Below are 15,259 nucleotides of genomic sequence, written 5' to 3'. Positions count from 1 at the left end.
GAGCTGCACCCACTATCCAGCTGCACATCAAGATCTATCCTCCAGTCACCTCCAGAGCTGCACCCACTATCCTGCTGCACATCAAGATCTATCCTCCAGTCACCTCCAGAGCTGCACCCACTATCCTGCTGCACATCAAGATCTATCCTGCAGTCACCTCCAGAGCTGCACCCACTATCCAGCTGCACATCAAGATCTATCCTCCAGTCACCTCCAGAGCTGCACCCACTATCCTGCTGCACATCAAGATCTATCCTCCAGTCACCTCCAGAGCTGCACCCACTATCCTGCTGCACATCAAGATTTATCCTCCAGTCACCTCCAGAGCTGCACCCACTATCCTGCTGCACATCAAGATCTATCCTGCAGTCACCTCCAGAGCTGCACCCACTATCCAGCTGTTAAATCAAGATCTATCCTCCAGTCACCTCCAGAGCTGCACCCACTATCCTGCGGTTACATCAAGATCTATCCTCCAGTCACCTCCAGAGCTGCACCAACTATCCTGCTGCACATCAAGATCTATCCTGCAGTCACCTCCAGAGCTGCACCCACTATCCTGCTGCACATCAAGATCTATCCTCCAGTCACCTCCAGAGCTGCACCCACTATCCAGCTGTTACATCAAGATCTATCCTCCAGTCACCTCCAGAGCTGCACCCACTATCCTGCTGCACATCAAGATCTATCCTGCAGTCACCTCCAGAGCTGAACCCACTATCCAGCTGTTACATCAAGATCTATCCTGCAGTCACCTCCAGAGCTGCACCCACTATCCTGCTGCACATCAATATCTATCCTCCAGTCACCTCCAGAGCTGCACCCACTATCCAGCTGTTACATCAAGATCTATCCTCCAGTCACCTCCAGAGCTGCACCCACTATCCTGCTGTTACATCAAGATCTATCCTCCAGTCACCTCCAGAGCTGCACCCACTATCCTGCTGCACATCAAGATCTATCCTGCAGTCACCTCCAGAGCTGCACCCACTATCCAGCTGTTACATCAAGATCTATCCTCCAGTCACCTCCAGAGCTGCACCCACTATCCAGCTGTTACATCAAGATCTATCCTCCAGTCACCTCCAGAGCTGCACCCACTAGCCTGCTGTTACATCAAGATCTATCCTCCAGTCACCTCCAGAGCTGCACCCACTATCCAGCTGTTACATCAAGATCTATCCTCCAGTCACCTCCAGAGCTGCACCCACTATCCAGCTGTTACATCAAGATCTATCCTCCAGTCACCTCCAGAGCTGCACCCACTATTCTGCTGCACATCAAGATCTATCCTCCAGTCACCTCCAGAGCTGCACCCACTATCCAGCTGTTACATCAAGATCTATCCTCCAGTCACCTCCAGAGCTGCACCCACTATCCTGCTGCACATCAAGATCTATCCTGCAGTCACCTCCAGAGCTGAACCCACTATCCAGCTGTTACATCAAGATCTATCCTCCAGTCACCTCCAGAGCTGCACCCACTATCCTGCTGTTACATCAAGATCTATCCTCCAGTCACCTCCAGAGCTGCACCAACTATCCTGCTGCACATCAAGATCTATCCTGCAGTCACCTCCAGAGCTGCACCCACTATCCTGCTGCACATCAAGATCTATCCTGCAGTCACCTCCAGAGCTGCACCCACTTATACTGCTGTTACATCAAGATCTATCCTCCAGTCACCTCCAGAGCTGCACCCACTATCCAGCTGTTACATCAAGATCTATCCTCCAGTCACCTCAAGAGCTGCACCCACTACTCTGCTGCACATCAAGATCTATCCTCCAGTCACCTCCAGAGCTGCACCCACTATCCAGCTGTTACATCAAGATCTATCCTCCAGTCACCTCCAGAGCTGCACCCACTATTCTGCTGCACATCAAGATCTATCCTCCAGTCACCTCCAGAGCTGCACCCACTATCCAGCTGTTACATCAAGATCTATCCTCCAGTCACCTCCAGAGCTGCACCCACTATCCTGCTGCACATCAAGATCTATCCTGCAGTCACCTCCAGAGCTGCACCCACTTATCCTGCTGTTACATCAAGATCTATCCCCTAGTCACCTCCAGAGCTGCACCCACTATTCTGCTGTTACATCAAGATCTATCCTCCAGTCACCTCCAGAGCTGCACCCACTATCCTGCTGCACATCAAGATCTATCCTCCAGTCACCTCCAGAGCTGCACCCACTATCCTGCTGCACATCAAGATCTATCCTCCAGTCACCTCCAGAGCTGCACCCACTATCCTGCTGCACATCAAGATCTATCCTCCAGTCACCTCCAGAGCTGCACCCACTATCCTGCTGCACATCAAGATTTATCCTCCAGTCACCTCCAGAGCTGCACCCACTATCCTGCTGCACATCAAGATCTATCCTCCAGTCACCTCCAGAGCTGGACCCACTATCCTGCTGCACATCAAGATCTATCCTGCAGTCACCTCCAGAGCTGCACCCACTATCCTGCTGCACATCAAGATCTATCCTCCAGTCACCTCCAGAGCTGCACCAACTATCCTGCTGCACATCAAGATCTATCCTCCACTCACCGCCAGAGCTGCACCCACTATCCTGCTGCACATCAAGATCTATCCTCCAGTCACCTCCAGAGCTGCACCTACTATCCTGCTGCACATCAAGATCTATCCTGCAGTCACCTCCAGAGCTGCACCCACTATCCTGCTGCACATCAAGATCTATCCTGCAGTCACCTCCAGAGCTGCACCCACTATCCTGCTGCACATCAAGATCTATCCTTCAGTCACCTCCAGAGCTGCACCAACTATCCTGCTGCACATCAAGATCTATCCTCCACTCACCACCAGAGCTGCACCCACTATCCTGCTGCACATCAAGATCTATCCTTCAGTCACCTCCAGAGCTGCACCAACTATCCTGCTGCACATCAAGATCTATCCTCCAGTCACCTCCAGAGCTGCACCCACTATCCTGCTGTTACATCATGATATATCCTCCAGTCACCTCCAGAGCTGCACCCACTATCCTGCTGCACATCAAGATCAATCCTCCAGTCACCTCCAGAGCTGCACCCACTATCCTGCTGCACATCAAGATCTATCCTCCAGTCACCTCCAGAGCTGCACCCACTATCCTGCTGCACATCAAGATCTATCCTTCAGTCACCTCCAGAGCTGCACCCACTATCCTGCTGCACATCAAGATCTATCCTCCAGTCACCTCCAGAGCTGCACCCACTATCCTGCTGTTACATCAAGATATATCCTCCAGTCACCTCCAGAGCTGCACCCACTATCCTGCTGCACATCAAGATCTATCCTGCAGTCACCTCCAGAGCTGCACCCACTATCCTGCTGCACATCAAGATCTATCCTCCAGTCACCTCCAGGGCTGCACCCACTATTCTGCTGCACATCAAGATCTATCCTGCAGTCACCTCCAGAGCTGCACCCACTATCCTGCTGCACATCAAGATCTATCCTCCAGTCACCTCCAGAGCTGCACTCACTATCCTGCTGCACATCAAGATCTATCCTCCAGTCACCTCCAGAGCTGCACTCACTATCCTGCTGCACATCAAGATCTATCCTCCAGTCACCTCCAGAGCTGCACCCACTATCCTGCTGCACATCAAGATCTATCCTCCAGTCACCTCCAGAGCTGCACCCACTATTCTGCTACACATCAAGATCTATCCTCCAGTCACCTCCAGAGCTGCACTCACTATCCTGCTGCACATCAAGATCTATCCTCCAGTCACCTCCAGAGCTGCACCCACTATCCTGCTGCACATCAAGATTTATCCTCCAGTCACCTCCAGAGCTGCACCAACTATCCTGCTGCACATCAAGATCTATCCTCCAGTCACCTCCAGAGCTGCACTCACTATCCTGCTGCACATCATGATATATCCTCCAGTCACCTCCAGAGCTGCACCCACTATTCTGCTGCACATCAAGATCTATCCTCCAGTCACCTCCAGAGCTGCACCCACTATTCTGCTGCACATCAAGATCTATCCTCCACTCACCGCCAGAGCTGCACCCACTATCCTGCTGCACATAAAGATCTATCCTCCAGTCACCTCCAGAGCTGCCCCACTATTCTGCTGCACATCAATATCTATCCTCCAGTCACCTCCAGAGCTGCACCCACTATTCTGCTGCACATCAAGATCTATCCTGCAGTCACCTCCAGAGCTGCACCCACTATCCTGCTGCACATCAAGATCTATCCTCCAGTCACCTCCAGAGCTGCACCCACTATCCTGCTGCACATCAAGATCTATCCTGCAGTCACCTCCAGAGCTGCACCTACTATCCTGCTGCACATCAAGATCTATCCTCCAGTCACCTCCAGAGCTGCACCCACTATTCTGCTGCACATCAAGATCTATCCTGCAGTCACCTCCAGAGCTGCACCCACTATTCTGCTGCACATCAAGATCTATCCTGCAGTCACCTCCAGAGCTGCACCAACTATCCTGATGCACATCAAGATCTATCCTCCAGTCACCTCCAGAGCTGCACTCACTATCCTGCTGCACATGAAGATCTATCCTCCAGTCACCTCCAGAGCTGCACTCACTATCCTGCTGCACATCAAGATCTATCCTCCAGTCACCTCCAGAGCTGCACCCACTATCCTGCTGCACATCAAGATCTATCCTCCACTCACCGCCAGAGCTGCACCCACTATCCTGCTGCACATCAAGATCTATCCTCCAGTCACCTCCAGAGCTGCACCAACTATCCTGCTGCACATCAAGATCTATCCTGCAGTCACCTCCAGAGCTGCACCCACTATCCTGCTGCACATCAAGATCTATCCTCCACTCACCGCCAGAGCTGCACCCACTATCCTGCTGCACATCAAGATCTATCCTCCAGTCACCTCCAGAGCTGCACCCACTATCCTGCTGCACATCAAGATCTATCCTCCAGTCACCTCCAGAGCTGCACCCACTATTCTGATGCACATCAAGATCTATCCTGCAGTCACCTCCAGAGCTGCACCCACTATCCTGCTGCACATCAAGATCTATCCCACAGTCACCTCCAGAGCTGCACCCACTATCCAGCTGCACATCAAGATCTATCCTGCAGTCACCTCCAGAGCTGCACCCACTATCCTGCTGCACATCAAGATCTATCCTCCACTCACCTCCAGAGCTGCACCAACTATCCTGCTGCACATCAAGATCTATCCTCCACTCACCTCCAGAGCTGCACCAACTATCCTGCTGCACATCAAGATCTATCCTCCAGTCACCTCCAGAGCTGCACCTACTATCCTGCTGCACATCAAGATCTATCCTCCACTCACCTCCAGAGCTGCACCCACTATCCTGCTGCACATTAAGATCTATCCTCCAGTCACCTCCAGAGCTGCACTCACTATTCTGCTGCACATCAAGATCTATCCTCCAGTCACCTCCAGAGCTGCACCCACTATCCTGCTGCACATCAAGATCTATCCTCCAGTCACCTCCAGAGCTGCACCAACTATCCTGCTGCACATCAAGATCTATCCTCCAGTCACCTCCAGAGCTGCACCCACTATCCTGCTGTTACATCAAGATCTATCCTCCAGTCACCTCCAGAGCTGCACCCACTATTCTGCTGCACATCAAGATCTATCCTCCAGTCACCTCCAGAGCTGCACCCACTATCCTGCTGCACATCAAGATCTATCCTCCAGTCACCTCCGGAGCTGCACCCACTATTCTGCTGCACATCAAGATCTATCCTCCAGTCACCTCCAGAGCTGCACCCACTATTCTGCTGCACATCAAGATGTATCCTCCAGTCACCTCCAGAGCTGCACATCAAGATGTATCCTCCAGTCACCTCCAGAGCTGCACATCAAGATCTATCCTCCAGTCACCTCCAGAGCTGCACTCACTATTCTGCTGCACATCAAGATCTATCCTCCAGTCACCTCCAGAGCTGCACCCACTATTCTGCTGCACATCAAGATGTATCCTCCAGTCACCTCCAGAGCTGCACCCACTATCCTGCTGCACATCAAGATGTATCCTCCAGTCACCTCCAGAGCTGCACTCACTATTCTGCTGCACATCAAGATCTATCCTCCACTCACCTCCAGAGCTGCACCAACTATCCTGCTGCACATCAAGATCTATCCTCCAGTCACCTCCAGAGCTGCCCTCACTATCCTGCTGCACATCAAGATCTATCCTGCCGTCACCTCCAGAGCTGCACCAACTATCCTGCTGCACATCAAGATCTATCCTCCACTCACCTCCAGAGCTGCACCCACTATCCTGCTGCACATCAAGATCTATCCTCCAGTCACCTCCAGAGCTGCACTCACTATTCTGCTGCACATCAAGATCTATCCTCCAGTCACCTCCAGAGCTGCACCCACTATTCTGCTGCACATCAAGATGTATCCTCCAGTCACCTCCAGAGCTGCACCCACTATTCTGCTGCACATCAAGATGTATCCTCCAGTCACCTCCAGAGCTGCACCCACTATCCTGCTGCACATCAAGATCTATCCTCCAGTCACCTCCAGAGCTGCACCCACTATTCTGCTGCACATCAAGATCTATCCTCCAGTCACCTCCAGAGCTGCACCCACTATCCTGCTGTTACATCAAAATCTATCCTCCAGTCACCTCCAGAGCTGCACCCACTATCCTGCTGTTACATCAAGATGTATCCTCCAGTCACCTCCAGAGCTGCACCCACTATCCTGCTGCACATCAAGATCTATCCTCCAGTCACCTCCAGAGCTGCACCCACTATCCTGCTGTTACATCAAGATCTATCCTCCAGTCACCTCCAGAGCAGCACACACTATCCTGCTGTTACATCAAGATCTATCCTCCTGTCACCTCCAGAGCTGCACCCACTATCCTGCTGCACATCAAGATCTATCCTCCAGTCACCTCCAGAGCTGCACCCACTATCCAGCTGTTACATCAAGATCTAACCTCCAGTCACCTCCAGAGCAGCACACACTATCCTGCTGTTACATCAAGATCTATCCTCCTGTCACCTCCAGAGCTGCACCCACTATCCTGCTGCACATCAAGATCTATCCTCCAGTCACCTCCAGAGCTGCACCCACTATCCAGCTGTTACATCAAGATCTATCCTCCAGTCACCTCCAGAGCTGCACCCACTATCCTGCTGTTACATCAAGATCTATCCTCCAGTCACCTCCAGAGCAGCACACACTATCCTGCTGTTACATCAAGATCTATCCTCCAGTCACCTCCAGAGCAGCACACACTATCCTGCTGTTACATCAAGATCTATCCTCCAGTCACCTCCAGAGCTGCAGTCACTATTCTGCTGTTACATTGTGTCTTATCCTCCAGTCACCTCCAGAGCTGCAGTCACAATTCTGCTGTTACATCGTGTCTTATCCTCCAGTCACCTCTAGAGCTGCAGTCAATATTCTGCTGTTACATTGTGTCTTATCCTCCTTTCACCTCCAGAGCTGCAGTCACTATTCGGCTGTTACATCATGTCTTATCCACCACTTATCCCCAGAGCTGCAGTCACTATTCTGCTGTTACATCATGTCTTATCCACCAGTCACCTCCAGAGCTGCAGTCACTATTCTGCTGTTACATCGTGTCTTATCCTCCAGTCACCTCCAGAGCTGCAGTCACTATTCTGCTGTTACATCATGTCTTATCCTCCAGTCACCTCCAGAGCTGCAGTCACTATTCTGCTGTTACATCGTGTCTTATCCTCCAGTCACCTCCAGAGCTGCAGTCACTATTCTGCTGTTACATCATGTCTTATCCTCCAGTCACCTCCAGAGCTGCGGTCACTATTCTGCTGTTACATTGTGTCTTATCCTCCTGTCACCTCCAGAGCTGCAGTCACTATTCTGCTGTTACATCATGTCTTATCCACCCCTTATCCCCAGAGCTGCAGTCACTATTCTGCTGTTACATCATGTCTTATCCACCAGTCACCTCCAGAGCTGCAGTCACTATTCTGCTGTTACATTGTGTCTTATCCTCCAGTCACCTCCAGAGCTGCACTTACTATTCTGCTGTTACATCTTGTCTTATCCTCCCGTCACCTCCAGAGCTGCAGTCACTATTCTGCTGTTACATTGTGTCTTATCCTCCAGAGCTGCAATCACTATATCATGTCTCTGCTGATTAATGTCCTAATCACGTGTATCACCACCTGGCTGGGTTGTGGGGCCCCTGCCATCTACTTTGGGCCCCCTGAGCTGTATGTTGTACCTTGTGTTCCTGGATCTGGTTGGTGACAGTCTCCATTATGATGCTCGGGGGTCCGGCGGTGTTAAGACGTCCCTCCGCCTGTCCGATCCACTGTGACACTTCCTGCATGGTGCGGTGGAATTCTGTGATCACGGCCAGGCCTTCCGACAAGCAAACCTGAGGCACAGACACAACGCCAGGGTCAGCACCGTCACTCAGGGAAGAGCAGCACGCCAGGGTCAGCACCGTCACTCAGGGAAGAGCAGCACGCCAGGGTCAGCACCGTCACTCAGGGAAGAGCAGCACGCCAGGGTCAGCACCGTCACTCGGGGAAGAGCAGCACGCCAGGGTCAGCACCGTCACTCGGGAAGAGCAGCACGCCAGGGTCAGCACCGTCACACGGGAAGAGCAGCACGCCAGGGTCAGCACCGTCACACGGGAAGAGCAGCACGCCAGAGTCAGCACCGTCACACGGGAAGAGCAGCACGCCAGAGTCAGCACCGTCACACGGGAAGAGCAGCACGCCAGGGTCAGCACCGTCACACGGGAAGAGCAGCACGCCAGGGTCAGCACTGTCACTCGGGAAGAGCAGCACGCCAGGGTCAGCACTGTCACTCGGGGAAGAGCAGTACGCCAGGGTCAGCACCATCACACGGGAAGAGCAGCACGCCAGGGTCAGCACTGTCACTCGGGGAAGAGCAGTACGCCAGGGTCAGCACCGTCACTCGGGGGAGAGCAGCACGCCAGGGTCAGCACCGTCACTCGGGGGAGAGCAGCACGCCAGGGTCAGCACCGTCACTCGGGAAGAGCAGCACGCCAGGGTCAGCACCGTCACTCGGGAAGAGCAGCACGCCAGGGTCAGCACCGTCACTCGGGAAGAGCAGCACGCCAGGGTCAGCACCGTCACACGGGAAGAGCAGCACGCCAGAGTCAGCACCGTCACATGGGAAGAGCAGCACGCCAGGGTCAGCACTGTCACTCGGGGAAGAGCAGTACGCCAGGGTCAGCACCGTCACACGGGAAGAGCAGCACGCCAGGGTCAGCACCGTCACTCGGGGGAGAGCAGCACGCCAGGGTCAGCACCGTCACTCGGGAAGAGCAGCACGCCAGGGTCAGCACTGTCACTCGGGAAGAGCAGCACGCCAGGGTCAGCACCATCACACGGGAAGAGCAGCACGCCAGGGTCAGCACCGTCACTCGGGAAGAGCAGCACGCCAGGGTCAGCACCGTCACACGGGAAGAGCAGCACGCCAGGGTCAGCACCGTCACACGGGAAGAGCAGCACGCCAGGGTCAGCACCGTCACACGGGAAGAGCAGCAAGCCAGGGTCAGCACCGTCTCACGGGAAGAGCAGCACGCCAGGGTCAGCACCGTCACACGGGAAGAGCAGCACGCCAGGGTCAGCACTGTCACTCGGGATGAGCAGCACGCCAGGGTCAGCACCGTCACTCGGGAAGAGCAGCACGCCAGGGTCAGCACCGTCACTCGGGAAGAGCAGCACGCCAGGGTCAGCACCGTCACACGGGAGAGAGCAGTACCCCAGGGTGTAAACAGACCATCCAGTCCCAGCTGGCCAAGAACCCACCTTCCGCTCCTGCACCTTGGTGGACGCGCTCTCCCACTTCTGCTCCAGGATTTTGAGCTGATGATCGACACTTGAACCTCTTGGTTGGGGGTTGGAGGCCAAGAGGCGCTGCAGGCGATCTCTGACACTGTTATATGTGTGCTGCTTACACTCCATCTCTTTGCAGAGATCCTGACAACACAAGAGGACCAAGCAGAGGACTGAGGCAAAGTGCAGGAGAGAGAACTGAAGAAGAGTACAGAGTGCAGGAGAGAGAACAGAGGAAGAGTGCAGGAGAGAGGACTGAGGAAGAGTACAGAATACAGGAGAGAGAACAGAGGAAGAGTGCAAGAGAGAGGACTGAGGAAGAGTGCAAGAGAGAGGACTGAGGAAGGACTACAGAGTGCAGGAAAGAGGACTGAGGAAGACTACAGAGTGCAGGAGAGAGGACTGAGGAAGAGTGCCGGAGAGAGAACTGAGGAAGAGTGCAGAATGCAAGAGAGAGGACTGAGGAAGAGTGCAGAATACAGGAGAGAGAACTGAGGAAGAATGCAGAGTGCAAGAGAGAGAGAACTGAGAAAGAGTGCAAGAGAGAGAAGTGAGGAAGGACTACAGTGTGCAGGAAAGAGGACTGAGGAAGAGTGCAGGAGAGAGAACTGAGAAAGAGTGCAGAAAGGAAGAGAGAGGACTGAGGAAGAGTACAGAATACAGGAGAGAGAACTGAGGAAGAGTGCAAGAGAGAGAGATGAGGAAGAGTACAGAGTGCAGGAAAGAGGACTGAGGAAGACTACAGAGTGCAGGAGAGAGGACGGAAGAAGAGTGCCGGAGAGAGAACTGAGAAAGAGTGCAGAATGCAAGAGAGAGGACAGAGGAAGAGTACAGAATACAGGAGAGAGAACTGAGGAAGAGTGCAAGAGAGAGAACTGAGGAAGGACTACAGTGTGCAGGAAAGAGGACTGAGGAAGAGTACAGAGTGCAGGAAAGAGGACTGAGGAAGAGTACAGAGTGCAGGAAAGAGGACTGAGGAAGAGTACAGAGTGCAGGAGAGAGGACTGAGGAAGAGTACAGAATACAGGAGAGAGAACTGAGGAAGAGTGCAGGAGAGAGGACTGAGGAAGAGTGCAAGAGAGAGAACTGAGGAAGAGTACGGTGTGCTGGAAAGAGGACTGAGGAAGACTACAGAGTGCAAGAGAGAGGACTGAGGAAGAGTGCCAGAGAGAGAACTGAGAAAGAGTGCAGAATGCAAGAGAGAGGACTGAGGAAGTGTACAGAATACAGGAGAGAGAACTGAGGAAGAGTGCAAGAGAGAGAACTGAGGAAGGACTACAGTGTGCAGGAAAGAGGACTGAGGAAGAGTACAGAGTGCAGGAAAGAGGACTGAGGAAGAGTACAGAGTGCAGGAAAGAGGACTGAGGAAGAATACAGAGTGCAGGAAAGAGGACTGAGGAAGAGTACAGAGTGCAGGAGAGAGGACTGAGGAAGGACTACAGTGTGCAGGAAAGAGGACTGAGGAAGAGTACAGAGTGCAGGAAAGAAGACTGAGGAAGAGTACAGAGTGCAGGAGAGAGGACTGAGGAAGAGTACAGAGTGCAGGAGAGAGGACTGAGGAAGAGTGCAGGAGAGAGGACTGAGGAAGAGTGCAGGAGAGAGGACTGAGGAAGAGTGCAGGAGAGAGGACTGAGGAAGAGTGCAGGAGAGAGGACTGAGGAAGACTACAGAGTAAAACACAGAAGGGTGAGGAAGAGTGAGGAGCGCAGGAGAGAGGACTGAGGAAGAGTACAGAGTGCAGGAGAGAGGACTGAGGAAGAGTGCAAAGTGTAGGAGAGAGGACTGAGGAAGACTACAAAGTAAAAGACAGAAGGGTGAAAAAAAGTGAGGAGCACAGGGGAAAAGACTGAAGAAGAGTATAGAGTGCAGAAGAGAGGACTGAAGATGACTGCAAAGCACAGGAGGGAGGACTGAGGAACACTACAGAGTACAGGAGAGAGGACTGAGGAAGAGTCCAGAGTGCAGGAGAGAGGACTGAGGAAGAGTGCAGAGTGCAGGAGAAAGGACTGAAGAAGAGTTCAGAGTGCAGGAGAAAGGACTGAAGAAGAGTGCAGGAGAAAGGACTGAAGAAGAGTGCAGGAGAAAGGACTGAAGAAGAGTGCAAAGTGCAGGAGAAAGGACTGAAGAAGAGTGCAGAGCTCAGGAGACAGGACTGAGGAAGAGTGCAGAGCTCAGGAGACAGGACTGAGGAAGAGTGCAGAGCTCAGGAGACAGGACTGAGGAAGTGTGCAGAGCTCAGGAGACAGGACTGAGGAAGAGTGCAGAGCTCAGGAGACAGGACTGAGGAAGAGTACATAGTGCAGGAAAGAGGACTGAGGAAGAGTGCAGAGTGCAGGAGAGAGGACTGAGGAAGAGTGCAGGAGAGAGGACTGAGGAAGAGTGCAGGAGAGAGGACTGAGGAAGACTACAGAGTAAAACACAGAAGGGTGAGGAAGAGTGAGGAGCGCAGGAGAGAGGACTGAGGAAGAGTACAGAGTGCAGGAGAGAGGACTGAGGAAGAGTGCAGAGTGCAGGAGAGAGGACTGAGGAAGAGTGCAAAGTGTAGGAGAGAGGACTGAGGAAGACTACAAAGTAAAAGACAGAAGGGTGAAAAAAAGTGAGGAGCACAGGGGAAAAGACTGAAGAAGAGTATAGAGTGCAGAAGAGAGGACTGAGGAGGACTGCAAAGCACAGGAGGGAGGACTGAGGAACACTACAGAGTACGGGAGAGAGGACTGAGGAAGAGTCCAGAGTGCAGGAGAGAGGACTGAGGAAGAGTGCAGAGTGCAGGAGAAAGGACTGAAGAAGAGTGCAGGAGAAAGGACTGAAGAAGAGTGCAGAGTGCAGGAGAAAGGACTGAAGAAGAGTGCAGAGTGCAGGAGAAAGGACTGAAGAAGAGTGCAGAGTGCAGGAGAAAGGACTGAAGAAGAGTGCAGAGCTCAGGAGACAGGACTGAGGAAGAGTGCAGAGCTCAGGAGACAGGACTGAGGAAGAGTGCAGAGTGCAGGAAAGAGGACTGAGGAAGAGTGCAGAGTGCAGGAGAGAGGACTGAGGAAGAGTGCAGGACAGAGGACTGAGGAAGAGTGCAGGAGAGAGGACTGAGGAAGAGTGCAGGAGAGAGGACTGAGGAAGAGTGCAGGAGAGAGGACTGAGGAAGAGTGCAGGAGAGAGGACTGAGGAAGAGTGCAGGAGAGAGGACTGAGGAAGAGTACAGGAGAGAGGACTGAAGAAGAGTACAGGAGAGAGGACTGAAGAAGAGTGCAGGAGAGAGGACTGAAGAAGAGTGCAGGAGAGAGGACTGAAGAAGAGTGCAGGAGAGAGGACTGAAGAAGAGTGCAGGAGAGAGGATTGAAGAAGAGTGCAGGAGAGAGGACTGAAGAAGAGTGCAGGAGAGAAGATTGAAGAAGAGTGCAGGAGAGAGGACTGAAGAAGAAAGCAGGAGAGAGGACTGAGGAAGAGTGCAGAGTGCAGGAGAGAGGACTGAGGAAGAGTACAGAGTGCAGGAAGGAGGACTGAGGAAGAGTACAGAGCGCAGGAGAGAGGACTGAGGAAGAGTGCAGAGCTCAGGGGACACCACTGAGTAAGAGTGCTGAGCTCAGGAGACAGGACTGAGGAAGAGTGCCGAGCTCACGAGACAGGACTGAGGAAGAGTGTAGAGCTCAGGAGACAGGACTGAGGAAGAGTGCAGAGCTCAGGAGACAGGACTGAGGAAGAGTGCAGAGCTCAGGAGACAGGACTGAGGAAGAGTGCAGAGCTCAGGAGACAGGACTGAGGAAGAGTGCAGAGCTCAGGAGACAGGACTGAGGAAGAGTGCAGAGCTCAGGAGACAGGACTGAGGAAGAGTGCAGAGCTCAGGAGACAGGACTGAGGAAGAGTGCGAGCTCAGGAGACAGGACTGAGGAAGAGTGCAGAGCTCAGGAGACAGGACTGAGGAAGAGTGCAGAGCTCAGGAGACAGGACTGAGGAAGAGTGCAGAGCTCAGGAGACAGGACTGAGGAAGAGTGCAGAGCTCAGGAGACAGGACTGAGGAAGAGTGCAGAGCTCAGGAGACAGGACTGAGGAAGAGTGCAGAGCTCAGGAGACAGGACTGAGGAAGAGTGCAGAGCTCAGGAGACAGGACTGAGGAAGAGTGCAGAGCTCAGGAGACAGGACTGAGGAAGAGTGCAGATCTCAGGAGACAGGACTGAGGAAGAGTGCAGAGCTCAGGAGACAGCACTGAGGAAGAGTGCAGAGCTCAGGAGACAGCACTGAGGAAGAGTGCAGAGCTCAGGAGACAGCACTGAGGAAGAGTGCAGAGCTCAGGAGACAGCACTGAGGAAGAGTGCAGAGCTCAGGAGACAGCACTGAGGAAGAGTGCAGAGCTCAGGAGACAGCACTGAGGAAGAGTGCAGAGCTCAGGAGACAGCACTGAGGAAGAGTGCAGAGCTCAGGAGACAGCACTGAGTAAGAGTGCAGAGCTCAGGAGACAGCACTGAGTAAAAGTGCAGAGCTCAGGAGACAGCACTGAGTAAGAGTGCAGAGCTCAGGAGACAGTACTGAGTAAGAGTGCAGAGCTCAGGAGACAGCACTGAGTAAGAGTGCAGAGCTCAGGAGACAGGACTGAGGAAGAGTGCAGAGCACAGGAGACAGGACTGAGGAAGAGTGCAGAGCTCAGGGGACAGGACTGAGGAAGAGTGCAGAGTGCAGGAGAGAGGACTGAGGAAGAGTGCAAAGCTCAGGAGAAAGGACTGAGTAAGAGTGCCGAGCTCACGAGACAGTACTGAGTAAGAGCGCCGAGCTCACGAGACAGGACTGAGGAAGAGTGCAGAGCTCACGAGACAGGACTGAGGAAGAGTGCAGAGCTCAGGGGACAGGACTGAGGAAGAGTGCAGAGTGCAGGAGAGAGGACTGAGGAAGAGTGCAAAGCTCAGGAGACAGGACTGAGTAAGAGTGCCGAGCTCACGAGACAGTACTGAGTAAGAGCGCCGAGCTCACGAGACAGGACTGAGGAAGAGTGCAGAGCTCACGAGACAGGACTGAGGAAGAGTGCAGAGCTCAGGAGACAGGACTGAGGAAGAGTGCAGAGCTCAGGAGACAGGATTGAGGAAGAGTGCAGAGCTCAGGAGACAGGACTGAGGAAGAGTACATAGCGCAGGAAAGAGGACTGAGGAAGAGTGTAGGGAACAGAATGGAGCAGATCTCTTACCAGGTGCTTAGTGAGCGCGTCTCTGGTGGATTCTGGATGCCCCCAGACCGGTTTGGAGAAGGACAGTCGCGCCTCCACCTGCTCCAGCCACTGCAGAAGGTCAGTGATCTCTAGGGTCACATCCTGCACCTGTGAAGAGAAGATGCATTATCACTGGGCCATCATTGGATCGCTGTGTCACTGGGCCATCATTGGATCGCTGTGTCACTGGGCCATCATTGGAACGCTGTATCACTGGGCCATCATTGGATCGCTGTGTCACTGGGCCATCATTGGATCA

At 53.3% G+C, this 15,259-nt stretch overlaps 1 protein-coding gene across 5 annotated transcripts in view; it reads right to left on the bottom strand.

The window, feature by feature from the left end:
• Nucleotides 1-15,259, bottom strand: part of LOC141266152 (microtubule-actin cross-linking factor 1, isoforms 6/7-like) — a 368,828-nt gene that overhangs the window by 279,254 nt on the left and 74,315 nt on the right. For all 5 annotated transcript variants that reach the window (XR_012320208.1, XR_012320209.1, XM_073680138.1 and 2 more), the window contains exons 20-22: nucleotides 14,980-15,108; nucleotides 9,789-9,959; nucleotides 8,225-8,380 (exon numbers count right to left, since the gene is read on the bottom strand). Coding sequence is in view for 3 of the 5 variants with exons in the window: in XM_073680138.1 (XP_073536239.1) it covers nucleotides 8,225-8,380; nucleotides 9,789-9,959; nucleotides 14,980-15,108 (456 nt within the window). In the remaining 2 variants the exon portion in view is untranslated. The remainder of the gene's footprint in view (nucleotides 1-8,224; nucleotides 8,381-9,788; nucleotides 9,960-14,979; nucleotides 15,109-15,259) is intronic.

This window comes from Phyllobates terribilis, unplaced genomic scaffold, assembly GCF_046119375.1.
Source record: "Phyllobates terribilis strain yellow unplaced genomic scaffold, ASM4611937v1 Scaffold_4__5_contigs__length_816908805, whole genome shotgun sequence".
NCBI classification, from domain to species: Eukaryota; Metazoa; Chordata; class Amphibia; order Anura; family Dendrobatidae; genus Phyllobates; species Phyllobates terribilis.
This window is presented reverse-complemented; position numbering and strand designations above follow the sequence as displayed.